At 44.7% G+C, this 26,271-nt stretch overlaps 1 protein-coding gene across 2 annotated transcripts in view; it reads right to left on the bottom strand.

Annotated features, from left to right (window-relative positions):
• Window positions 1–674: 674 nt before the first annotated feature.
• Slc41a2 (solute carrier family 41 member 2) overlaps window positions 675–26,271 on the bottom strand; it is a 124,318-nt gene continuing 98,721 nt past the window's right edge. For both annotated transcript variants that reach the window (XM_036169912.1, XM_036169910.1), the window contains exon 11: window positions 675–1,743. In XM_036169912.1, coding sequence (XP_036025805.1) covers window positions 1,558–1,743 — 186 coding nt within the window. In that variant the 3' untranslated portion in view covers window positions 675–1,557. The remainder of the gene's footprint in view (window positions 1,744–26,271) is intronic.

The following is a 26,271-nucleotide window of genomic DNA, read 5'->3' as shown; positions in this document are numbered from 1 at the left end:
CAATTAGTTTAAACCATGCCTTCAAAGTCTGATTATAAGGCAGAAGAATTGAATGAAGTTTAAAAATAAGCAAAAATATATAACTCTAAACCACAGCCTCCACAACAATAAGAATACTTCCTCAATATATTTACAAACCACCCACTAGTTACACAACACCGACTCACCGAGACTGTCAATGTCATGGGCACTCTACTCCCTCGGCAGTTTCATGATTAAATATTTAACAGTCTTCAAAGACTGAACTGCAGTTCTCTTGAGTGCTAAGCGATCTAGAAGGGCTTCCTATCGACTGCCAGGTGCAAGTCAGGCGAGAGGAGACCGGCTGGAGCTTCAGGGAAATGTTTGAGAACTGCAGCCACATAAATGAGATGGTCCCTGTAGATGGAGCCCATGGTGAGATGCTGACTGAGTGAGGTAAGCCACAGAGTCTCCTTTGGAGGGATGACAGACAGGTAGGGGGCCCAACAGAGCAACAGGGTCGCCTGCGCTTCCCAAATCTTAGGTCTCTGTTATATTAAATGGTATTTACTTTAGAAAAAGGAATTACTTTGTTTATCTGTCTGTCTCTCTCTGGTCTCTATCTGTCTCTGTCTCTCTCTGGTCTCTATCTGTCTCTGTCTCTCTCTTCACACACACACACACATGCATACACATATGCTCACACATGTTCGCATGCACACACGAACACACATACACTCACATATGCTTATACATGCTCACACTCTCAAACATACGCATACACACATGTTCACACACACACACACACACACACACACACACACACCCCATCCTGTGCCACAAATACAGCTCAACTGATTTTCTGCTCTGATGACCATTTTCTAAATCAGATCAACATTTTCCAAATGAACAAAACGGCCCATTGCTTTTAGAGTCAGGAGGAGGGAACCAGAGCAAGAGGCCTGCAAACTGAAGTCCTGTGGGGGGTGGCATGTCGAGCCCCTTCTCTTAAAGCATCACCTGTTGAGAACTGAAATAAAATGAACATTGGCACAGGACCGTCCTACACACGAGCACAAGTCAGTTTGCCACGTGCTCAGCAGAAGGAATTGGTCAGTTTAGGAATAAGTGATTGGCAGCCTTGCTCCCGCAGAGGAGGGTATAATTAACACTTAGGGACCTCGGCTGGTCCCTTTCCCATCACAACATCCGCTGCAGTGATACAGCTGTAAGACAAAGAAGGCTAAGGCTCCCTTGCCTCTCACCTTGCACTATAACTTAATAATAAAGTATATTTCTGCTAGCTCTGTGGTTTCAAAATTATTCATTGTACACATCCTATATTCTTTCCTAATTAACTTTAGAGTATGAGCTTATATCTATGTCTGTGTCAAATTATTTATTCTACAAAAAGCAGCACAAATACCGTTCATTGTGGTTTCAGCACAAATTCCTTAAAAAGTACGTTAAGGCCATTATGGAGTCAGGTGAACCGCAGGCGACCCTGGCATAAGCCACACAACAGCTTTGGAGAGGGCAGCGGGGACTGCCTTGTGTTCTCCTCTTGGGTGACCCCGCAACAGCTTCTAGGACCCATTAGTCCCCAACGTCCCCATCGTGGTCTCCAATAAGCCAGAGAAAATGGAAACTTAAGGCCAGCAGAGCTGTCCCAAGCAGGTCACCCAGTGCCGTTAGGTAGGGGATGGAGAAACTGTCCGGGTCCTTCCCTTTCCTCCAGAAGCGATGGACCATCCAGTCGGCGATCCACAGCAACGTGAACACCTGCAAGAGAAAACCAGAGATGACCACTGTCACCTGCATCTCCCCGTCCTTAACATGGCCACCAGCCTGAACCGCTTGTTTCTGGAAGAAAGAGCATATGTCCAGGTCAAGAACCATGCTTGAAAAGAGGCAGCTAATTAACAGGAAGGTAATCTTTTTATAACAAACAAACAAACAAACAAACAAACAAAAGCATGGGTTCCTGAGATGCTTAAAGCATCCCAGCTTTCAACTGTAGCATTTCATCCTCATCCAGCTGTTGTTTGTGGTGTTTGCTCCTCTGGAAAACACATATAGTACCAATCTCTGCCTTGGGTTACCATTGCAGCTCTGACCCCTTTACCAGGAAGGAGGGTGGCTTGCCCAAATCTGAGAGACAGGTACCAAAGATTAGATTGCCGGGGCTGAATGCTGGATGCCCTTGGACTTCTGCCACAGACATCACACTCTGAGCCCTGCCGCCTCCTGCGTGAGGCTGATGCTTCCTGACAGCTTCACTGGCCAAGGATGCCTGGCAGTCACATAAAGCTAACACTGTTGGCCAGTGTAGTGTATAGGAAGCAGAGAATATTAGAATCTTGAACTTAGGTGCTTTAAGATTTGGAATTTGACTTGTAATTTCAGCACTTGAGGGACAAGGAAGGACTGCTCTAAGTTCACGAGCCTCAGAGTGAGTTACCATAATGAAACTCTGTCTCAAAGCCAAAAGATTGGGATTTTTTGAATCTCAATTTGTTCTTCGGGCAAGTTTCTTATGAATCTGAGTGTCTATCTTCTTATTTGAAGAAAGCAAAACAAACAAAAAACAAACCTCAGAGCAGAAAGGTGTAAGTATCTGGGACCAGCGGCCCGCAGTCCTGACTCCACAAGCTTTAGACCTAATTCCAGGAGCTGGTTAGTCTAAAAGTCACACCTCAGCTGCAAAGAAGGCCCTCCCTTGTAGCTCCTCCAAACCCAGAATATACTGAGACAGCCACTGTCTAGTCGCAGCTCTAGCCAGCAGCCAAACACCTGGGCTGCTGGAAGCCCTTGGGTCAGTGTGTGCCTCACCTGGTGGAAGAGTGAGTGCCCTTTGGTATCCTATCCTGTAGGCTGCCATAGCTACAATCCAGAGTCCACCTGTGCCTGCCCCAGAGGAATTGGAGAAAGCCTTCTCCCCTACCCGCCAGCACCAGACCAACCATAACAACCACACAGCAGGACCCTGGAACACTCTCCTTCGTGTTCTAAAGCCTGTCAAACCAGGGCCCCAGTGTCACCTGTGCTAGCTAGCCCAGCCCACCCTGTATCTCCAGAACTATGACATCCATGTTACCATCCCAGGCATCTCCCACAGACCTGGGAGTCCTGGGAAGATCTCTTTTGTGGAGATCCCGTGGCTACTGGTCTCATTCCTTGGTTCCACCTGCACTTACCCTACAGAACATAGACTGTTCTCTCCACATGCCACTGTCGCCAAAGTGTCATTGCAGCCAGACTCTGTGGAGCCTGAAGACACCTCCACTTCAGGGTCATACAGCTATCTCAGGCCGCAATCTAGACTGCAAAGGTGCTCACAGCCATGCTGGTACAGGTACAGGTACAGGGAGAAAACACACAAAGACCGTGCTGTTGGGGTCTCTGTGACCAACCACAAGTACCCAAGCTGACTGGGTCCCATCTAAATACAAACATCCTTTCCTATGGAAGGTCCTTCACAAGATGAGAAGAGGCAAACACACACACCAGCTGCACAGACACCAACACACAGGATGCAAAGGAAACACGAAATCTGCAAAGGAGAACATAATTCTCCAGAAATGATCTCAATTTGAAGAAAACCACTGAGGTGCTGAAAAGAACTCAAAGTAGCATTCCTAACAAAACCTAGTTAGAGATGCAAGAGTCTAGAGATCAACAATATAAAGAAGACAATTCAGAAAAGACAGAAAATAAGAACCAGCTGGAACCCCTTAGAACTGAAAATTTCAATTAAATGAAAAATAAAAGAGAATACTTTCACAACAAACCAACACAAGCAGGGCTTTTATAATTAACCTAGTTAGAAAGACAGACACAGACAGACAGAGCTCCTTTAAGACATATGGGAGAATGTTAGCAAATATGCATCATGGTAATTCTGGAAAGTAAAGAGAAGGGGGAAAGTATTAAATCCCATTTTGTAGGCTGGTGAGATGGCTCAGCGGGGACAGTGTTTGTCACCGCCAACCCTACCACTGAGCTCAATCCTTGGAGCTTGGGTAAAGGCAGGAGAGAACCAAAGCTGTCCTCTGACTTCACAAACAGTGCAGCATGTGTGCACCCTCCCATCAAACAGACACACTCACAGTAATGATAGTAATAATAACTCATTTCACAAAATAATAGTGGAAAAATGCCCCAAATCTTCAAAGGGAAGCAGACATACAGATTCAAGATGCTCAAAAGTCTCTAGAGTCAATCAAAACAGATCACCAAGCACATTATAGTCAAAATATCAACGGTACAGTGCAAAGAGAAAAATCTTAAAAATAGGAAGAACAATCATGTCACATTATAAGCAAAGGTGCATTAAGACTGAGAGCAGATTCCTGCAGTGGAGTTCTTAGAAGAAAGCTTATAAGCCAAATGAGATATGAGAGAATAATACAGGCAAAATAGTAGAAGAAAAAAGATACCCTGCCAACCAAGAAAGAGTGCTATCCCCAGCACAATTATCAAGAATGTTATACCCAGCACAATTTTCCTTCCAAATCAGAAGAAATGAAGTCAAAGAATCTGAGGAATCTCAGCATTACTAAATCAGCCATCCAAGAAATAAGTAAGAGAATCTGTCACAAAAGTAAACATTACAAAATTCTCTAGAAGAACAGATACATGGAAGAGAAATTAAACAGCATAAGAGAAAGTTGCTAAATCATAAAGAAAAAGTCATGAAATGTGAGCAGTGCATAATTAGTGAAACAACAGAAAAGAGTTCATAATTATTAAGAGTAATCCTGAATTTAAATGGATTAAGTTAAATCAAAATAAACATATTGGCTAACTGATTAAGAGTGTGGTGATATATTGTTTGTAATAAAGCTTGCCTGAAGATCAGAGGACAGAGCTAGCTGTAGATATCAGGCAGTGGTGGCACACACCTTTAATCCTAGCACTCAGGAGGCAGAGTCAGAGATCTGTCTGGATTTCTGTGAGTTCAAGGCCACACTGGGCTACATGAGATTAGTCCAGTCTAATAGAGAAACAGCCAAGCATTGGTGGCATACACCTTTAACTCCAGTACTTGGGATCACACACATTTAATCCCAGCACTAGGAAGATGGAGAAAGTGATATTGCTGGGCAGAGAAAGGAATATAAGGTGGAAGGAAACAGGAACTCTGGCTCTTTCAGGCTGAGGAGTTGGTGAGGTAAGAGGTGGTGGCTATGGCTTGCTCTGCTTCTCTGATTGGGTGAAAGCTCTGGGTTTTTATTAAGACCAATCAGGATTTGTGCAACAAAGAGAAAGCAAGCCCCCATGATGTGCTGCTTATGAGAAGACTCCCTCCAGTGAGGATACACAGCATCTAAAGGAGGAGGAAACCACAAATCGCACACACGGGAATAGTGTGGGACAGGAGCAGCTACCCTCACCAGACACTGCTGTCTGCCCTTAAACAGCAGAGTCAATGAGACACAGAACGTCATCATGAAAGGAAGAAAGGACTGATTCAACACAAAGACATGGGAACTGCAAACACACACACCCAACATGTGACCACCTCAATACAGGAGGAAATATTATTAGACATAAGGGAGAAACTATAATCCAGTAACAATGGGAACTCTAACACCCCTTTCTTTAACGGACAGATAAAACAGATAAGCAACACTGGGGTCAGACAAGAGAGCAATGCTTAACCACATGTGTGGACTGTGCCCCTCATGAGCAGCACACAGCATGTTCTGCTCTTCAGCACATACATCTCCCAAGACTATCACATGACAGACCAAAAATCAAGTTCCAATGAATTTTAAAAGTTGAAACAGAGGCTGGAGAGATGGCTCAGAGGTTAAGAGCACTGACTGCTCTTCCAGAGGTCATGAGTTCAATTCCCAGCAACCACATGGTGGCTCACAACCATCTGTAATGAGATCTGGCGCCCTCTTCAGGCCTGCAGGGATACGTGCTGTATACGTAATAAATAAATAAAAGTTGAAACACTACTGTCCATTTTCTCAGACAACAGTGGAAGAGAACTACAAATCAAGAAGTGAGTTCAGAGAGCACAAACACGTAGACAGCGAGCAACATCTTCTGGATGACCATCAGATGATTGAATAAATGAAAGGTGAAATTTTTAAAAAATCTAGGAAACAATGGGAAGACTTCTGTTGACTGAGTGATCAATATCACATAAAAATTTAGAGAATTAAAAAAATTTAGAGAAAAAATTCACAAATGGAAAAGATTATAAAACCCTGGTTTAAAACAAGCATTGGCATGCCTTTAATACCAATACTTGGGAGGCAGAGGCAGGCAGATCTTTGTGAGTTCGAGGCCAGCCTGGGCTACAGAGGGAGATCAGGAAAGGCACAAAGCTACACAGAGAGACCCTGTCTCAAAAAACAAAAACAAAACAAAAAAAAAAACCCCAACAACAACAAACAAACAAAAAAACAAACAAGCATTGGCAATGACAGCTCATAAGCCCAATTCAACCTGTCACCTACTTGTGTAAATAAAGTTTTATCAGAACACAACTCCACTCATTCCTTTACTTATCTCCTGTTTGGTCTACTTTTGAATCCTTACATTTTATTACTCTGAAGATTCACTTGGAAAAACTGTAGCAGAGGTCTAAACAGCTATGCAGTTACCACAGAGAAGAGGCAACCCACAGAGCTTCGGGAATTCAATACCTGGCAATTTACAGAAACTGGCATGGACCTATCCAGAAGAGCATGCCGTAGAAAAAAGAAATAGTTGATCCTAGCGTGCAGGAGGCCGAGAAAAGAGAACCATGAGTGTGAGGTCAGCCTGGGCTACACAGAAAGACCCTGTATCAAACACTACCACCTCTCTCAGAAAAAGGAAAGAAAGCCGGTGTGGTGGCACAACTTTAATCCCAGCACTCTGGAGGCAGAGGCAGGAGGATCTCTGTGAATTGTGAATTTGAGGTCAGCCTGGTCTAAAGAGCGAGATCCAGGATACCCAGGGATACACAGAGAAACCCTGTCTTGAAAAACCAAAAACAATTTAGAAAAGGAGGAGGGGAACAAGAGGAAGAAGAGGCAGAGGAGGAAGAAGAAAGAGGAAGAGAAGGAGGAGAAGGAGAAGACGAAGAAGAAAAGAAAGAAAGAGGGGCTGGAGAGATGGCTCAGAGGTTAAGAGCACCGACTGCTCTTCCAGAGGCCCTGAGTTCAATTCCCAGCACCCACATGGTGGCTCATTCTGTTGCCCTCTTCTGGCCTGTAAGGACACATGCATACTAAGAAAGAAAGAAAATAGGAACTTTTCTAACCTCGACAGAAATTGCAGGTAAAATGAATAAAAAGAAAAACTTCATAAGGAAATATAAGAGAGTATCATTCTGATCTTGATTTGGAGGTGAATTCATAAATAACACATGTATAAATGAATAACTTACTAAGTTGCAGTGAATGCTTCGTAGTTCAATACATGAAAATCTTGCCCCAGGGTTATAAAATATCCCTGCCTCTCATTTAATTGACAGAGAATTCGTGTTCAGAACATTTTGAGAAACTATTGAGAATTCCTACAGTTCATAAAAAAATAATCCAACAAGGGAAATAAGAAACTCAAGAGCCAATATCCGAGATGTTTGACCACACTGATGATAAGGGACACGAATAATTTTGATTTTTCTGTAAGGTGAGCATGAAGTGAAATACAGTGTTTCAATTTGTGTATTGCATTCCAAGCTCATCTCACGGAAAAAATAAAATGTAAACTACAATAACAGCAGACACTGTCTCTTAAATGGCCTGTAATGGGACTATATGGCCTTCAAAGAGGTCCACCACACACACTGATTCAATTCTCAGACCATGTCTATAACACAGTATGGACCATCATCCTTCTCTGGCACTGGAGAAAGCAGAAGCAGACAGATTGTAAGAAAACTGCCCAAGACCGCCAGGTCAAAGCGTCAGTGCTGGGGAACCGGGACTGCTGTTGACCACACTCAAGGCTGCTCCGGGCCACACATGCCAGCTGAGTGCGAAAGTCTATAATACGGGAGAAAATGAATCTTCATTAAACACAAGGGAAAGATGCCCATGGAAGACGCCTGGTGAGCAGCAGAAACCAAGATATGAAAACCACTGCCGAGGTGGTCGGGGTCCCCAAGACAGAGGAAACACTGGAAGAAGAATAAATAAGGGGGTTGGGGATTTAGCTCAGTGGTAGAGCGCTTGCCTAGCAAGCGCAAGGCCCTGGGTTCAATCCTCAGCTCTGAAAGATCAATAAATAAATGAATAAATAAATGAATAAATAAAAAATAAATAAATAAATAAATAAATAAATAAATAAATAAAAGAAAGGAGGAGGAAGAAGAAAACGAGAAGGCAGGGGAAAATCTAAAGACAAAAAGATTGCGGTAAAGTCAGAAAAGTGAAGGCATCTGTAAGCAGCAGCTACTGAGTTTAAGGAAGCTTAGGGGCTGGGGAGGCAGCGCCTGTAAAGTGTCCTACAAGCATGGTGGCCGGAGTTCAATCCAGAGCCTATGTTACGGCAGGTGTGGTGCACGCCCATCATCACAGCTCACTGGCCAGTCAGAGCCGATGTGGCCAGTCCTCAGCTAGTTCTAGGCCAGTGAGAGACCAAGTCTGAAAAACTCTGTGTGTGTGTGCGCGCGCGTGTGCATGCGCACGGGGCAGTACCTGAGGAATGACATCCAGGATTGTCCTCAGGCCTCAACACATAGGAACACAAACATGCATCCACACAAACATGAAAACATACATGTAAACACACAAGAAAATTTAACACAAATCTTTGTGTGCCCCTGATTTGGGGGTGGGGGTGGGGGATGACATGTGTGTCATGGCACATGTGTAGTGGTCAGAGTGGGTTCCTGGGATCAAACTCAGGCTGCCAGGCTTGTGTGACAAGCATCATTAGGGGAAAGATGACTGGGTGCCAGTACTTGACGTCAGCAGTTCCACTGTGGGTTTAATGAGCATATATAATAAGAACAACCTTTAAAAACGAGTATAATAAAAACGGAGGGTGATAGAGATTGTTTTGTGCTTATCTCAAGTTTTTTTCCTGGTGAGATACAAACACCCAGCTTATAAGTTGAGTAAGATTCAAATCCGCCCAGTCATAAAGCCCAAGTTCTTCTTTAGCGCTGAGAGGACAGTCATCTGTACGCACTCAAATGTAGATTCCATGCAGAAACAACGATCTGGTTTCTTCTCACTCCCTGAACCACCAGGGTACAAGGATAAACTTTTCTCCACTAAGGAACCGACTCTTTGGCTCTTCAGATCTCAGTTCCCTGGGAAGAGAAAACCCTAGGGATACCTGTGGAAAGCCAGAGAAATGCTTGCAGAAGTGTACTGACAGGTGAGCAAGAATCCTCACCACACCATTCATGTTCCAAAAGCCATGAGCCGAACATGACCTAGACAAGCATGGCTACACCAAGTTTCAGGCCACACAAGCGAACAGATTCTACACTGAACAGAACTAGATGATGCTGTCTCAAAAGCATTAGGTTGACTATAAACAGCAACAGAAAACTGAAAAGTGTTAACACTTCAATACACTTCCAGATGTTAAAAATGACGTCACACGTTAGGACAATGACAAGTTATGGTTCTGATGAGCACTGGAGAGGAATGAAGAGGGGCAGGGAGTGGTGTGTGGGTGTCATGTACATGGTGTATTTTTATTTATCATTTTGAAATATTTGCTTCCAGTAACTTAAGGACTGCTAGAGCTGAGTAGTGAATGAATGGTTAGCTATATCTTACAAGTTCCTGCATGTCTGTACTTCAGATTATGAGCAGCTGAGACACTGGGACCCACTCACCAGGGCTCAAGTACTAAGGTGCAAGCAGACAAGTATGCTAAGAGGCTCCACCCGGGGAACTGCTGCTGTCCACAGATGAAAACATCCCACGTCTTCCTTGCCTGAGCCTCTAACATGAGCCGCTGTCACCCATCTCACAGGGCTGCTATGTGGGGCTTACACCACTGCCTGGTTCCTCTACTCCACAAACACTAGCACTGACTGTCAGCACCGGCTGGAACAAGCGTATGAGCACTGGTTTCTAACAACAGTGAGCGCTGTGACATCTCACCTCTGAACCTCTCTTTAAAATGGATGGACTTGTCAGTACAGTGTGCTCCAGCCGTAACTACAAGGGAAGGAGCCTACTATCATACACGGTCACACACAATCTCCTTCGTGTTTTCTCTTCCACGGTCTTATTCCATTTACTCTACACAAGAGGCCACAGAATCAAGTCAACTTCTTACGTGATTTCTTTTTAAAGATGTTCTAATGACTAATAGTTTAAACAGGTTTAATTTTTTAAAAACTTCTTTTTTTCAGGTTATCAAAATATATTAGCGTTTTCTTGGATCTCTGGTGTAAACTACGAAAATGGTGTCCAAGTCTTCTTACTGCAACTTGTTTTGCCTCAAAATTAAATCACTGATTAAGGAACAAATGCTTTCCACATCAGATACCAAACCAAGGGCATACTATGTTCTAACATTGCCTGCTCTCTATGAAATATGCATATCTTCTCTGGGTAAATATGCCTTCTGAAAAGGCAACTTTGTAGCCCTGGTTAATTATGCAAGTTATAAATGTTCTGTCTATAATTTAAATAAATATGTAGGCACAAGAACATATATTTGCTTTGGACGCTATTGACTTTCTAGGCCGGCTCTTCTTTGAGCTCCGATCAATATTCGCATGCATTAGCATTTCTTTAATGCCGAAGACTGCCAGCAGCAGCCTTGTGCACTGTGTGAAGAAAGGTGATTGCTTTGGGGAGGGATGCTGAGGAATACGGCACAAACAACCCTCAGAAATAGAAGTGAGGACAGTTCTTCCTAACTGGACTTTGCAAAGGTTGAATTCATGCCCCTATAAAACAGCCTTCTCTGGTTCCGTCTCCAGGCTGAGGCCACTGCTGAAATCTAGTATTTAAATGTCTGGGAATAATTCAGGAGTAATTCAGGAGTAATTCAGTCTATTTCTGCTATTCAGATGAAACGTCATTCCAATCTGAGTTGTTTTTGTGAGGTTTAGGGGCTGAGCGGTGCTAACATTTGATAGCCTTTGCTCCTGAGGACTATGGTGTGAACTGTGCTCACAGAGAGTTTCTCCAGAGGGGATTTGATGGAGAAAGACCGAAGGCACTTGGCTGGGCAGACAGCGACTGAGAGTGAGGTCCAACTGAGGCTGGGAAACTCCAAAGGCTATACACTGCTCTCCCCGTCCCATTGCGGCTCTGCTGAACAGACTGAGGGCTGCTGGGAAAAGAATCGGTTCTTCCTGTAGATTAATATACAACACAACCAGATCCAAGCCTTAAAGAGACACCCCCTCCCAGAGGGACACCCCCTCCCAGAGGGACAACCCCGCCCAAACGAAGGACATGACTTTTTAGCAGCATTGCAAATAACTCAATCATTAAGAACAACTTCAAATGCTCAGCCAATTTTGTAAGCTATGTCTTTTCAAAGGCATCACTGAACTGACAAGAAAACTCGGAGGCCTCAGAGGGAGGGTACCACAGGCATGCTGAGGTGACCACTGCCTCGCCGGACACAAACCTCACCCAGCCATCTGCATGCACCCTCTGCCTCTCCAGCAGCCAAGGAGCCTCCCAGGTGTTGTTTTTTGTATTTTGGGGGGAGGAAAGCTTACACTTCCATATCTCTGTTCAACACTGAAGGAAGTCAGGACAGGAACTCAGAGAGCAGGAACCTGGAGGCAGGAGTTGATGCAGAGACCATGAAGGAATGATGCTTTCTGGCTTGCTCCTCATGGCTTGCTCAGTCTGTTATTTGTTTGTTGGTTTGTGTGTTTTGACAGTAGCAGGGGCACAGTGAACAGAAGGGAAAAACAAAGTTGCCGTCTCATCCCCCCCGGGGGGCATCTAATAGAAGATTTGAAGATTAAAACTAAAACCCTGTGTAAGAAGTAAACCAGTCCTCAAGAAGAGGAGGGAAATTTGATTACATGGAAAGGAGAAAAAATTACTCCTTACAAAAAGATCCCCCAGCACTCGGGAGGCAGAGGCAGGCAGATGTCTGTGAGTTCAAGGCCAGCCTGGTCTACAGAGAGAGATCCAGGAAAGGCGCATAGCTACACAGAGAAACCCTGTCTCAAAAACAAAAAACAACAACAACAACAACAACAACAACAAAAATTCCTAACCACAAATGGTCTTTCAAGGAACTGAATACAGCAACAAGTGACCCAGGTGACCCGGATAGCCTCAAGTTGCCTGCCTATTTTAAAAGGTTCTCAGATTGATAGTGCCCTAAGGCTATTGGAAAAAGCAAACTCAAATCTTTTCTGAAGGTCTGGGGAGATGACTCCTGATTCAAGCAAGTGGCACGCAGGTGTGAGTACCTGAGTTCAGCTCCCCAGAACCCACTTAAAGCCAGGCTACAATCCCAGTCTCCTACAGGGAGAAGGGAGGAGAGACAGTGCCGGCCCTGCAGCGCTGCTCTGAAGTGCTGTGGCGGACAAGGTCTGACTTGTGCACAGTGGCACATGTGTGGTGTTCACACACGAGTTCACTCTCGATGACCTATACAGCAAAAGGAGAGGACTCTTGAAAGTAAGTTAAGTACTCCTCTGATACACACACACACACACACACACACACACACACACACACACACACACACCATACAAATATGTAAATAAGAGTATTTATAAAATTTAAAAGGGAATGAGTAAAATAAACTGAGAAAGACCCAAGCTGGTAGATGGTGATTCCTGGTAGGCTGCAGCGACTCCTGCTACAGTCCTTCTTAGCTTCAGAGAAGAGATAGGCCCACAAGCATGCCCCTTGGACTCCCGAGCAGCAGCCCAACAGTCTAGACTGTGCCCTGCTGCAAGGTTTCAGAAGTGTGCAAGGAGGAAGCTTTTGCTTCTCCTGTGGAAGTTCAGTGCGGTGGAGACTGGGGCAGGCCTGAGCTCTCAAGAGCTGGCCAGACTCCACGTTCCTTCTCCAATCACCAAGAGCAAGACTGGAAATGGCTGATACGTCATGGAATTTGGGCCACAACCGCACAGCCAGAGGCAGCGCCCTTCACACTGACTTTCCCTCTTCCCGCCTGCTAAGAGGTCATGACCCTTCATCCCCATCTGCACACCTCTTGGACAGGACACACACATCAGCCCTGCAAAGGGTGTGAGAGTAAAGGATGAGAGCCCACAGCAAGCCAGGCGCTCACACATTTAGCATTTTAAGTACACCTGGCATTTGTTCAAAGACTACACAGACATCTTCCTAAAGTTAAATAACCTAGGAAAATGCTATTTCACTCTTGACTGTATGTTTAGTTTCAACAGGGAGGGCACGGAGTCCTGAGTATAACAGTTCTTCAAACCAGGCATGGCAGTGCACACCTGTAACCTCAGCCCTCACATCTGTGAGGTGGAAGCAGGAAGACCAAGAGTTCAAGGTCATAGTAAGCTACATGGGCCAACCTTGGCCACATGAAACCATGTCTTAAAATAACAACAAAATCTTTAATATTAATTTCTTTTTTATTGTTTTTTTTTTTTTTTCAAGACAGGGTTTCTCTGTGTAGCCCTGGCTGGCCTGGAACTCGCTCTGTAGACCAGGCTGGCCTGGAACTCACAGAGATCCACCTGCCTCTGCCTTCCAAGTGCTAAGATTAAAGGTGTATGCTACCACCACCCAGTGTCAAAAACTGTTAATGATGGGCAGTGGTGGCGCACTCAGGGGGCAGAGGCAGGCAGATCTCTGAGTTCAAGGCCAGCCTGGGCTACAAGAGTGAGTTCCAGGACAGGCACCAAAGCTACACAGAGAAACCCTGTCTTGAGAAAAAAAAACTGTTAATGAACAATACATACACACACACACACATATACACATATATATGTATATATGTATATATATACAGTTTTTATTATTTTTTATTTGTATTATGTTTATTCTGAAAAATTTTATGACTGTTGGACAATACAAAATGCTTTTAGGATATGCATATACTTTGGAGAGAGGAAAATGTCATTTTCTTTCATATAACTACAATTCCCTGTGTGCATTCAAAAACTTGACTTGGGAGACTGAGGGCATAGGTCAATGTCAGGATGTCTTTCTGCACTTGAGACCTAGAGTTCAATCCCCAGCACCAAGAGGAAAAAAAACCCTAAAACCTTATTTTGAAACCACAATATTAAAAAAATTCTCAAGGAGTCCATGACACAAAAGTGCATAAACCTTTCTGTCCACAGCTGACCCACAGTAACACACCTTAGATTCAATAATCATGAGCTAAAGGCTCAGTGAAAGAAGAGTGAATGGGGGATAGAGAGATAGTCCAGCAATGAAGAGCATTGGCTGCTCTTCCAGAGGACCTGGGTTCAAGTCCTAGCACCCACATGGCAGCTCACAACTGGCTGTAACTCTAGCCCAAGGGTATCTGATGGCCTCTGGCCCTTGAGGGCACTGCATGGTATACATGCATGAAAGCAAAAAATACTTGTTGTGGAATAGTCTTTTTGTACACTGTGAAGATGTGTTGTTCTCATTGGTTTAATGAAGAGCTAATGGTCAATAGCTAGGCAGGAAGAGGTTAAGTGGAACTTGTGGACAGGGAGAGAGCACTCAAAAGGGTGGAGTCCCCAGGAGAGGAGGGGAGAAGGAAGATGAACATGCCATGTTAAAGAAAAGTACTGAGTCACGGGGTAGAATGTAGATAAGAAACATGGGTTAATTTAAGTTGTAAGAGCTAGTTAATAACAAGCCTAAGCTATTGGCTAAGCATTTATTATTAATAGTAAGTCACTGTGTGGTTATTTGGGAGCGTGATGGCAGGACATAAAATTCTGTCTACAAATAGTCATACACATAAAATCAAAAATTAAAAAGAGTAAATGCATTATATAATATTCACACAACATCATACAATTTGTAACAGTAAAATAGATGAGTAATAGCTACATTTGTGAGAGAGTCTCAGAAGCAATGCTGAGCCACAGGAAAAAGTCTTAAGAACATACTTAGTGTGAACATGCCAAAGTCAGAGCTCCAAATACACACAGCACAGCCACAAGGAGAAGCGTGTCCATGAGGGCTATGCATGACAGTAACAAAAACAGAAAAGAGAATCATGGCTAATAGAGAAAGATATGGACACAGCCATACATGGTGGTTCATTCCTGTAATCCCTGTACTCTGGAAGCTGAGGCAGGACGGCAAAATTAAACCCAGGCTGGACCTCACAGGCAGGTACTACCTCAAAAACAATACAATGAGGACACCAATGGACTTAGAAACTTTTCTGATGGAAGTGGGAAAGCTAAAAAGAAAACTTTGTCTTAGTAGTATGGAGAGGGCATAAGAGGGAAGAGCAGAAATAACTGAGAAATCTGAACCTGAGAAAATGTATTCTCATGCTTAGCAGACAGACAGAAAAGCAGAGGCTAGTTTACTGGACAAAGGGAAGAAACACTAATTAATCTAATTAGCATTCTGGAAGTGTGAGTTAGGCATTGGGGCAGCTCAGAGAAGTTGGCAGGTGTGAAAGCCTGACAGCATCGGCTTGGATGCTGAGGAGGCTCACACGCGTGTCACAGGGTCTGCCTGCTGCTGGTGCTGAATGCCAGTGCCCGAAGGCCTGGAGTGGAGATGACAGTGTGCTGCTTTGGCAGGAGCTGTTTGGCAGTCACCCACATCTGACTTGACTGGTAGATTTAAAACTGACATGTGTCCATACTAGCCAACTGTGACTCACCCAAAGAGCTTGATGAGAAAGAACAGTGATTCCGTTTTGAAACTAAAATCAAGATGGCCGACCATTCAAAGACTCAGAAGAGCAGATGCACAGATGAGCCGAGCGAAAGATGGCTGGACACTCCTACATATGTACAGTCAACTGATTTCTAACAAGGATGTCAGGGTTGTTATATAAAACTTCAGATCATTTATTCCTGCTGCATAGTACTCCACTGTGAAACCGGACTGACTTTCAGAAACAACTTTAGGGCTAGCATTGTATTTACAGGACTAAGATGCTAAAATGTCTACATTGCTGGAATGTCATAGTCGCCGGTAAAAGGTCTTATGTGTCCTCCTTGAGCATGTGATCCTAATTTCAGAAGTCTTCAGTATATGTACATTTCATGTCCTAACTGCTCCATTACTGCTCTACATGAGGAACAGTCAGACATTTCCCCTCTTAGCAATACCATATATACTCACTACACAACAAATGTGATTATGACTAACATGAAGACATAGTAATAAGATGTCTGGAGGATTCAGAGATAAGACACTGCATTCAGTAAAATTAGAATTTCCATGACTAAATACTCATTTTACAGGTGTGTATTGGATGATTGATGAGCCTGCAATGAGTACAGTATCCTTGGAAGGACCTGAGCTGTCCACATCCTCCACTGACCATCCACTGTCCACATCCTCACTGTCCACATCCTCCACTGACCATCCACTGTCCACATCCTCCACTGTCCACATCCTCCACTGTCCACATCCTCCACTGTCCACATCCTCACTGTCCACATCCTCACTGTCCACATCCTCACTGTCCACATCCTCACTGTCCACATCCTCACTGTCCATCCACTGTCCACATCCTCACTGTCCATCCACTGTCCACATCCTCACTGTCCACATCCTCACTGTCCACATCCTCACTGTCCATCCACTGTCCACATCCTCACTGTCCATCCACTGTCCACATCCTCACTGTCCACATCCTCACTGTCCACATCCTCACTGTCCATCCACTGTCCACATCCTCCACTGACCATCCACTGTCCACATCCTCACTGTCCACATCCTCCACTGACCATCCACTGTCCACATCCTCACTGTCCACATCCTCCACTGTCCACATCCTCACTGTCCACATCCTCACTGTCCACATCCTCACTGTCCACATCCTCACTGTCCACATCCTCACTGTCCACATCCTCACTGTCCACATCCTCACTGTCCATCCACTGTCCACATCCTCAACTGACCATCCACTGTCCACATCCTCACTGTCCACATCCTCCACTGACCATCCACTGTCCACATCCTCACTGTCCACATCCTCCACTGTCCACATCCTCCACTGTCCACATCCTCACTGTCCACATCCTCACTGTCCACATCCTCACTGTCCACATCCTCACTGTCCACATCCTCACTGTCCACATCCTCACTGTCCATCCACTGTCCACATCCTCACTGTCCATCCACTGTCCACATCCTCCACTGTCCACCCACTGTCCACATCCTCACTGTCCACATCCTCACTGTCCACATCCTCACTGTCCACATCCTCCACTGACCATCCACTGTCCACATCCTCACTGTCCACATCCTCCACTGACCATCCACTGTCCACATCCTCCACTGTCCACATCCTCACTGTCCACATCCTCCACTGACCATCCACTGTCCACATCCTCCACTGTCCACATCCTCACTGTCCACATCCTCCACTGACCATCCACTGTCCACATCCTCCACTGTCCACCCACTGTCCACATCCTCACTGTCCACATCCTCACTGTCCACATCCTCCACTGTCCATCCACTGTCCACATCCTCCACTGTCCACATCCTCACTGTCCACATCCTCCACTGTCCACATCCTCCACTGTCCACATCCTCACTGTCCACATCCTCCATTGTCTACATCCTCACTGTCCACATCCTCACTGTCCACATCCTCACTGTCCACATCCTCACTGTCCATCCACTGTCCACATCCTCCACTATCCACATCCTCCACTGTCCACATCCTCCACTGACCATCCACTGTCCACATCCTCCACTGTCCACATCCTCCACTGACCATCCACTGTCCACATCCTCCACTGTCCACCCACTGTCCACATCCTCACTGTCCACATCCTCCACTGTCCACATCCTCCACTGACCATCCACTGTCCACATCCTCCACTGTCCACCCACTGTCCACATCCTCACTGTCCACATCCTCACTGTCCACATCCTCACTGTCCACATCCTCACCGTCCATATCCTCCACTGTCCACCCACTGTCCAAGTGGAGGGGACCTTAGCAGTGCTGGGAAGCCATGCACAGGAGAAGGCCTAACTACAGACAGTCACAACAGGGGATGGCCTATTAACTGAAGATTTTGTGTGACTGCACAAAGGAGACAGTCCCAGCCAAGACCATTGAAACAACGTTACATTGTAACAATGTGAACAAGGTTCTGTGAACCTTCCTCTGTGTTCCCATCTCTATACATCCTATGTGCTGTTCAATTCCTGGCTCTGTGCTCTGCCTATAAATCAAGCTCTCTAATACCAACCAGGAATAAGGGTGATGTTTCTGTGGAGCTATTGCAACAACCCAGGCTAGGATTCCCCAACAGCCTGACAGACATGGTGAAGGTTGGTGGTACTGAGACTGAAGTCATCAAGCCTCAGGAACAATTGGAAGCTGTCAACAATAACAACAACAACAACAAAATGGCCCCATGCTTTTGCAAACACTGTAAATAAAATAGCCCAGGGCCCTGAGGCCATGATTTCATTTCCTTACCCCAAATAATTACAGGGATAAATAATAAAGATAGTAAAGTGGGGGCTGGAGAAGTGGCTCAGTGGTTAAGAGCACTGGCTGCTCTTCCAGAGGACCCGGGTTCAATTCCCTGAACCCACAGGGCGGCTCATACCTGTTTGTCACTCCAGTTCCAGCAGACCCGACACCCTCACACAGACATGCAGGCAAAACATCAAAGCACATAAACTAAAAATAAATCATTAAAGATAGTAAAGTGTCTTTGGACTTCCTTTTTCCCAACCAAAACCATTGCTAACACTTCAGGCTGCACTGGAATTAACATTACAGAAGACATAACTAAACTGCAGAAAAGCAATCTAGCCACCCCTGGACCCACACAGACCTATGTTCTAAGTCAAGTCTGGACAAAATGTAGCTGTCAGAGGTGAAGAGCCTTCTCATCCTTTCATAAAATATATCTAACCTGGTGGTGGTAGCACACGCCTTTAATCCCAGCACTTGGGAGGCAGAGGCAGGAGGATTCTCTTCAAGTTCAAGGCCAACCTGGTCTGCAGAGTGAGATCCAGGACAGGCACCAAAACTACACAGAGAAACCCTATCTCAAAAAAAAATCAAAACAAAACAAAAAACAACCAAGAAAGACTAGAGATTCTTCCCAAATGAAATCTGATAGATTTCAGTCCCAAGGAACAAGTAACTACAGAAAGTGTGGGCGAGAATGAGACCAAGCAGGCTGATACAAGCCCCTGGCTGTCTGGCTCTTTCCTTTAAGTGCCAGTTAGAGTCCAAGCTATGGCCCTGCCATTAACAGGAGGCTACGTATCAGCTACTCAACTATCACAGCTGCCATGCCAGAGGACGAGTGTGCACGTTCTGTGCACAAGGACGGCAAGGCACCCCAGAACGAATAACTTCCTGAGACTACATAATGAACTTGTTTAGTGGGGGACTGTCCTGAGGGTCCAAGTAAGGTCAGGCTGTCACCACACAGCTTCAAGATTTGTGAGTTAGAGAAGTCACTCCAGGCATGTGGTAGAGTTTCAGAACGGTGGCAGGGACTTGGTGCTAGTTCCACGGCCCCGACCTGCACTGCCACTCACTGGGTCTTGCCACTCTTGATACTCTGTAGCTCCCCCTGGTGACATAAAAGAGACCTGAGCATGAAGATACTGCTCATCCTAAGGTGAGCATAGCGGGCTGCTGTCCGTGCTACAGCCTGAGCACATCCCACCACAGCCCTTACTCTCCCATGTGTGCAATGGGGATGCTCACATTACATTATACATTTCAATAATCACAAGCTTTTATTACCTATGAAAAAGCAAGTTATTAGCCAGCATCCTGATAGTAAGTCCTATTATGAAGGAGATTCATCTGCTTGCATATAAAGTAGGTATGGGTTTTGTAGAGAATAATACTTTTATTTAGAATATGAATCTATTGGGAAATAGAAGATGGTATAATTTTCATAGGTATGTACCTATGAAATCCAAATCTAGGATGTAGTAATAACAAAAATCAAAGAAATTTGTCTTTTAAATTTTGTTAATGAGGCCGGGCGGTTGGTGGCGCACGCCTTTAATCCCAGCACTCGGGAGGCAGAGGCAGGTGGATCTCTGTGAGTTCGAGGCCATCCTGGTCTCCAAAGTGAGTTCCAGGAAAGGCGCAAAGCTACACAGAGAAACCCTGTCTCGAAAAAAAACAAAAAAAAAAAAATTTTTTTTTTTGTTAATGAGAAACATATACATGTTGCTAAGACCAATATTATATTTGCTGATAATAACTCATTTCTTACCAGCTACAACATATACCCTTTGATCCTTTCTTTAAGAAAAAAAAAATCCTAGTATTTTCTAAGAATGAAAGCCAGACACAGACAGAAGTTTGACTGTCGTCACAGGAGAATACCCGTAAGTAAGGGTTCAGCCTTGGGCTCTTCTCTGGTTGGCTCCTGATGTCTAATATGCTTGGGGACATGGACAGTGTGGTCTGTCAGGGACGGGGACAGCACTGTCTGTTTCTTCTGTACAGTGACTTCCACATCACCTAATAAAATCCTCATATTTTTAATTTCCAACTTCACATACTGAGAATCTGTTGTCACTCACATTAGGGGAACCTTTTCCAAGACTGACTGTTCAATTCTGTGTATGTGAGGGCTTGTGCACTTGAGTGCAGGACCTGCAGAGGCCAGAAGAGGGTGGCAGGTCTCCAGGAGCTGGAGTTATAGGCAGTTGTGAGCCACTGGATATGAACTACACTCGGGTCCTCTGAAGAACGGTGCACACTCTTATCCACTGAGCTACAAGAGAAACATTTTTCTCTGTCCTAGGAGCAAAGGTTTATTTAATACAACTTTAATGGCAAATTTATTATGGAATCTCATTCTTTTAGAATTTTCATAGCATTTTTAACGATCTCACTTTCTTCAGAAACAGTCAGGGACTGAAATGATTGACAGTTCCATTGACAGATGATTTCAAGTCATCGTGTACAGGTTGTATGCATAAGCACTTCCTTGGACTTCAGTATGGATCAAAGACTAGGAAAGTCCTTTCTTCTTTCCCTGCTGAAATGCTTTTTAGCACCAGAGCATTAGTGTGATCTGCACACATCTATAATCAGACAATGAAAGGGAAAAATAAAATAAAATTGTGAAACAGAAGAGTTTTTGTGTTTAGTCAAATGGTAAAATAAGTGGAGTGTAAAATAATGAGACGTGGCAGTTGTGGTGCACACCTTTAACCCCAGCACCCAGGAGGCAGAGACAGGCCGATCTCTGAGTTCCAGGTCAGCCTGGTGTACAGAGAGAGTTCCAGGACAGGCAGGACCACACAGAGAAAAACTGTCTCAAAAAACGTCCTTTTTCCGTTATGCAGGGTAGTCTTGCTGTCTCTTCTAGGGTGCCATCCATCTCACATTTCTGTCTCTTCACAGACAGAAGATGCACACTTAGGATGTAAACCCAGGGGAACTGGCGGGAAATGAACCGAGGGTGCCAACATGGCCGGCGGGTGTCTTTGTGCCTTGCCTGGTTGTTGGTGCTGTTAAGGCTCTGTCCACTTGAGAAAGACAGGGCGCAAAAGAAGCTAAAAGAAAACTGGGAAGAAGACAGATTCTCACGACTTAGAAGGCAAGCCTGTGAAGTCCATCTCAGATTTCACATTCCATTGGCATGGAATGCCAACTGCACTCTGTTTTCTAACAGGCTGTGAGTGGTCAACAGCACATCAGCAGGAGTTGATGCTCACGGGGAAAGAGCCAGTCTCCTTGAAGTTGTGTAAGGAATCACACCAGGTCTATGAGATTCAAACTGAGGTGCAGAAGGGCAATCTAAACCAATGGTTGTATGCTTACCCCCAGCTAGTCATCTAGGATGACTAATATGGGATGGCAGATTGATACCAACCTTTCTCCACTATGAAGAAAAACTCAAAAAGCAGGGTGACTGATGGTCTACCTAGTATGAACATCACTGAGCATGCCACTCTGGCCTTCCATGACAGTGTGGGGCTAGGAAGATGGCTCAGTCACTGTTAGTTACGTATATAAGAGGACCTGGGGGTGGGAAGAGGAAGACTAAGTCAGGAGTCACCAGACAGACACAGAGGAAGCATGATGTAAAGATACCAGTAAGCCACAAGCCATGTGTATATATATACATGTATAGATGTATAGAAATGGGTTAATTCAAGTTGTAAGATCTAGCTAGCAAGAAGCCTGAGCCACAGCCATACAGTTTATAAGTAAAAACAAAAAACAAAAACAAAAAACAGAAGACCTGGGTTCTGATTCCTAGAATATGCATTGGAAGCTGAGCACAGCAGTGTGTGTACCTATAATCCTACACTGGAAGATGGAGACAGGAGTATCCATAGGGCTTGCTGGCCAGCGAGGTTAGCCCAACAGTGAGCTCCAGGTTCACGGAGAGACCCTGACTCAGAAACTAAAGAGTGATAGGAGAAAGCCACTCAATCTCAGGCTTCCACGTGCATGCACACACATGTACACATACCACACACACAGGTGCACATACATGGACACACACACACAGCAAAATGAAGTCTGTAAAATCAATCAGCATTATTAAAAAAACAACCTCTGCAGCTGTCATTCCTGGCCTCCATTTAATAACGGTAATAACAAACTAAGTCTCGGGAGGCCCCAGCATGCAGCTAACCACACCAACATCTCATCCATTCTTCAAACAGAGGGCTGCTACTGCCCTTTCTCTGTGCAGAAGGACCCGTGAGACCAGTAAGCGAGCGACTGCCCTCTCACTGCTCCAGTTGCAGCCCTCACTGGTAAGGATTTAGGCAAAGGGCATAAAAAGGGCATGGGAGTCTGGAGGTGGTGGGACCCGCCTTTAATTCCAGCACTCAGGAGGGGAGGCAGGAGAGTCTGAGGCCATCCTGGTCCACATGGCAAGTTCCAGGATAGGCAGGACTACTTAACAGAGAGACCCTGCCTCAGAAAGGGGAGGGGCGTGTCAGTATATTCTAAGAGTTACGTCAGGGGCTGGAGGTTAAGAGAGGGCATTTCTCTTCCAGATCAGCACCTACATCAGGCAGCTCACAACTGCCTGTAAGTGGGCTCCAGGGATCCACTGCCTCAGGCCTCTGCAGTTACTCACAACACACACACACACACACACACACCCCGACATGATTAAAATCAAATCTTTTGTTAATAAAATGTTTTCCAAATAATCTCAGAAAAATCACTTCTATTTTCTTCAACTTACAGAGAAGAATGCAAGACAGCACAGTGTACAGACGCAGACACAGGGGAGAGCCATACACAGGAACCTGCTCTAGAAACAGCTGGTCAGACCAGACCCGGATACTTCCCCAGGACTGAGGAGAACGGTGAAACAGGACAATAAATGACCAGCTCCTGAGCAACCCAAGTTCACAGCAGCAAAAGCAATGGAAACATGGTTGTGTGGGTAATAACCTCACATAGGTTGCATTTATACCACAGCACACTCGTGTGTTCCCAGAGCGTCAGACCGCAAGTCCCTCAACAGTGCTTGGATTCATTGCTCTCAGGACTTCAGAGCCACCCTTTAGCGATTCAACTTAAGATTTACTGAATGAATTAAAAAAAATAGTGGCTTAAATAAAGTTGGAAGACTAGAAAGAATTACAGAGAATTTGTCAGGATTGGGTTGTTTGAGAGAGAACCTATCCCAGCCTCCCTTCCGGGGTGTTTAGGCCTTCCCACACCAGGCTTACTCACTCTGCCGTAAGACCTCATCTCACACACACACACACACACACACACACACACACACACACACACACCCATCTCAGATTCTGTTTACGACTTTCTTTTGCTGGCACAGTTCTGTCATTTCTCACTTCGTATATTAATTCAGCAATCTAGAATCCCACACTATGCTGCTCTCTTGTAGAAATACTGAGCATACTTATTAAATACAGTGCTAATACATTTGTTATTAATCAATCATAAAGATAATAAGATACACTTTAAGCACATCCGGCCAACAGAAGTTTTCATTTTTATTTCAACACGCACTGGATTGAGCTGCACATTGAAAACCACTGCTTCATGGCAAAGAACCAATCTCCCATAACACTGAGCACTCAGTGTGCTGGCCTGTGAGAGCAGACACTCCAAAGGCCAGCTTGTGTCATCCATGGCTTTATCAATCGGGCTTCTTCTGCCTGGAACACTCCCTATCCACCTTTCCCAGCCTCATTCCTCCAGCCAAGTTCCCTGAAGGCCAAATTCAAACTCCACCCCAGGCATTATTTGAATCTCCTCTGAAGGACTTGGGATTCTCTCTGGAGGAGGCACCAAGTCCATGAGGTTACATCAGAAGCCAGAGGTGAGACAGTGGGGCAGCTGTGCACACTAAGACTGGGTTCATGGAGAGAGACTCAAGTGAAGAAAGAATTATTAATGCTAAGGAAAATAATATACAAACAAGGAAATGCAGCCCGAGCAAACCATCTGCCTTACAATAAAAATATTAAAATAGGCTTAGATGCATACTGATAATTCCTATTTTTAAAAGTTTGGTATAAGTTATGTGGGAAATATGGGACATTATAATGGCCCTAAAGCCCTCACTTTTTATTTTTCAGCCAAAGTCATAAACTTGAAGTTTAGGCATGTAACTTTAAAACTTACAAATCATGGCAGAAAAAAATAGCTAAAATATTTCCAAGTGATGGTGTCTAAGAAACAGATCTAGGGAAATAAGAGTCTTTGTGTACTACTGAATTTTTAAAATGAGTATGTTTATCATAGCGACATACCTTTAAATGTTGGTCATTGGCATATATTAATTATACATAGTAATGGGTTACATTATGGTATCTTTACACACAAACATAATGTATTTTGATATTCACACAGACATCCCATCCATCACCCTCTGTTGCCCTCCTCTACTTCGAATCCCCTTCCTTTTCCAAGCCAGGCCCCCTTCTACTTTCATTGTGTGTGTGTGTGTGTGTGTGTGTGTGTGTGTGTGTGTGTGTGTGTGTGTGTGTGTGTGTGTGTGTGTCTGTGTGTCAGTGTTTCTGTGAGAACTAATGCATTTCATCAGAGTCGTGTATAAGAACAAAGGCGAGGGTTTCTTTACATACAAGGACATTTCTACAATTAAAAGCCTTTTACTTCCTACACAGGAGTAGAAACCTAAAAAGAAAACAGAAAACAGAACTAGAAAGATTCCATGAAGTGCTAGGCATGGTGAACACTACTTACTGTAGCCCAGTACTCATAGGTGAAGGCCCGTGGATCACTGTTTGAGCCCAGCCTGGGTTACGTATCAAGGAAAGAAAAGAAAATTCATCAAAAAGTAATATTTAAAGGAGGTTTCCCCAGAACTGAAAAACATGAGCTTTTGAACTGATGGCATCAAAGGAAAGAGACAAAATATACCCACGGCAGAGTGTATCAGCACATAATTTCAAGACCACCAGTGTGAGACAAGAAACAGGACAGTGAGTGAAAAGCAGCCAGTAAAGCGAAGGCCACCTAGTGAGGAGGAGACAGCCCAGGGGTGAAGAGCTTGTCTGCAAGCGTGAGAACCTGGGTGGCAGGTGCAGAGATGCACACCTGGAAGCCAGCACTCCTCAGTGAACAGGAGGCAGAGACTGGAGAGCCCAGGAACTCCACAGACAGCGAGCAGTGACGCACAAGACACTGTCTCAAGCGAGGTGGAAGGCAAACGCCAAAACCCACAGCTGTCCCCGGACTGCCACACACATGCAGGTAACACACATGCACCCGCACTCATTCACATAAACACATGTGAACACAAACAGATAAAAAACAAGTTCATACAAAAGATTCAGAGTCGATGGTACCTATTCTCACTGGCAATATGAGCAGCCAAACAGGAAAAAAAAATCATGTCTACGAAATTACAAAGGAAAAGATTTAAAGTATTTCTCTGCTTCAAGAACCGATCAGAAGATATGTCAAAGAGAGCAGGATAACCAGCAGAGGATGCTGTGAAACCAGACAATTCAAAGGTTCTGTGTGCCAGGCTGTATCAGAAGTGGTAGAGCACACTGTCCACAGATCAAGTCAACGGAAAGGCCTCGGCCGACTTCTGGAGTGGTGACTATGTGTGTACTGTAGTTGTGAGGTGGTGACTATGTGTGTACTGTAGTTGTGAGGTGGTGACTATGTGTGTAGTGTAGTTGTGAGGTGGTGACTATGTGTGCACTGTAGTTGTGAGGTGGTGACTATGTGTGTACTGTAGTTGTGAGGTGGTGACTATGTGTGTACTGTATTTGTGAGGTGGTGACTATGTGT

This window comes from Onychomys torridus, chromosome 20 (assembly GCF_903995425.1).
Source record: "Onychomys torridus chromosome 20, mOncTor1.1, whole genome shotgun sequence".
NCBI lineage: Eukaryota > Metazoa > Chordata > Mammalia > Rodentia > Cricetidae > Onychomys > Onychomys torridus.
This window is presented reverse-complemented; position numbering and strand designations above follow the sequence as displayed.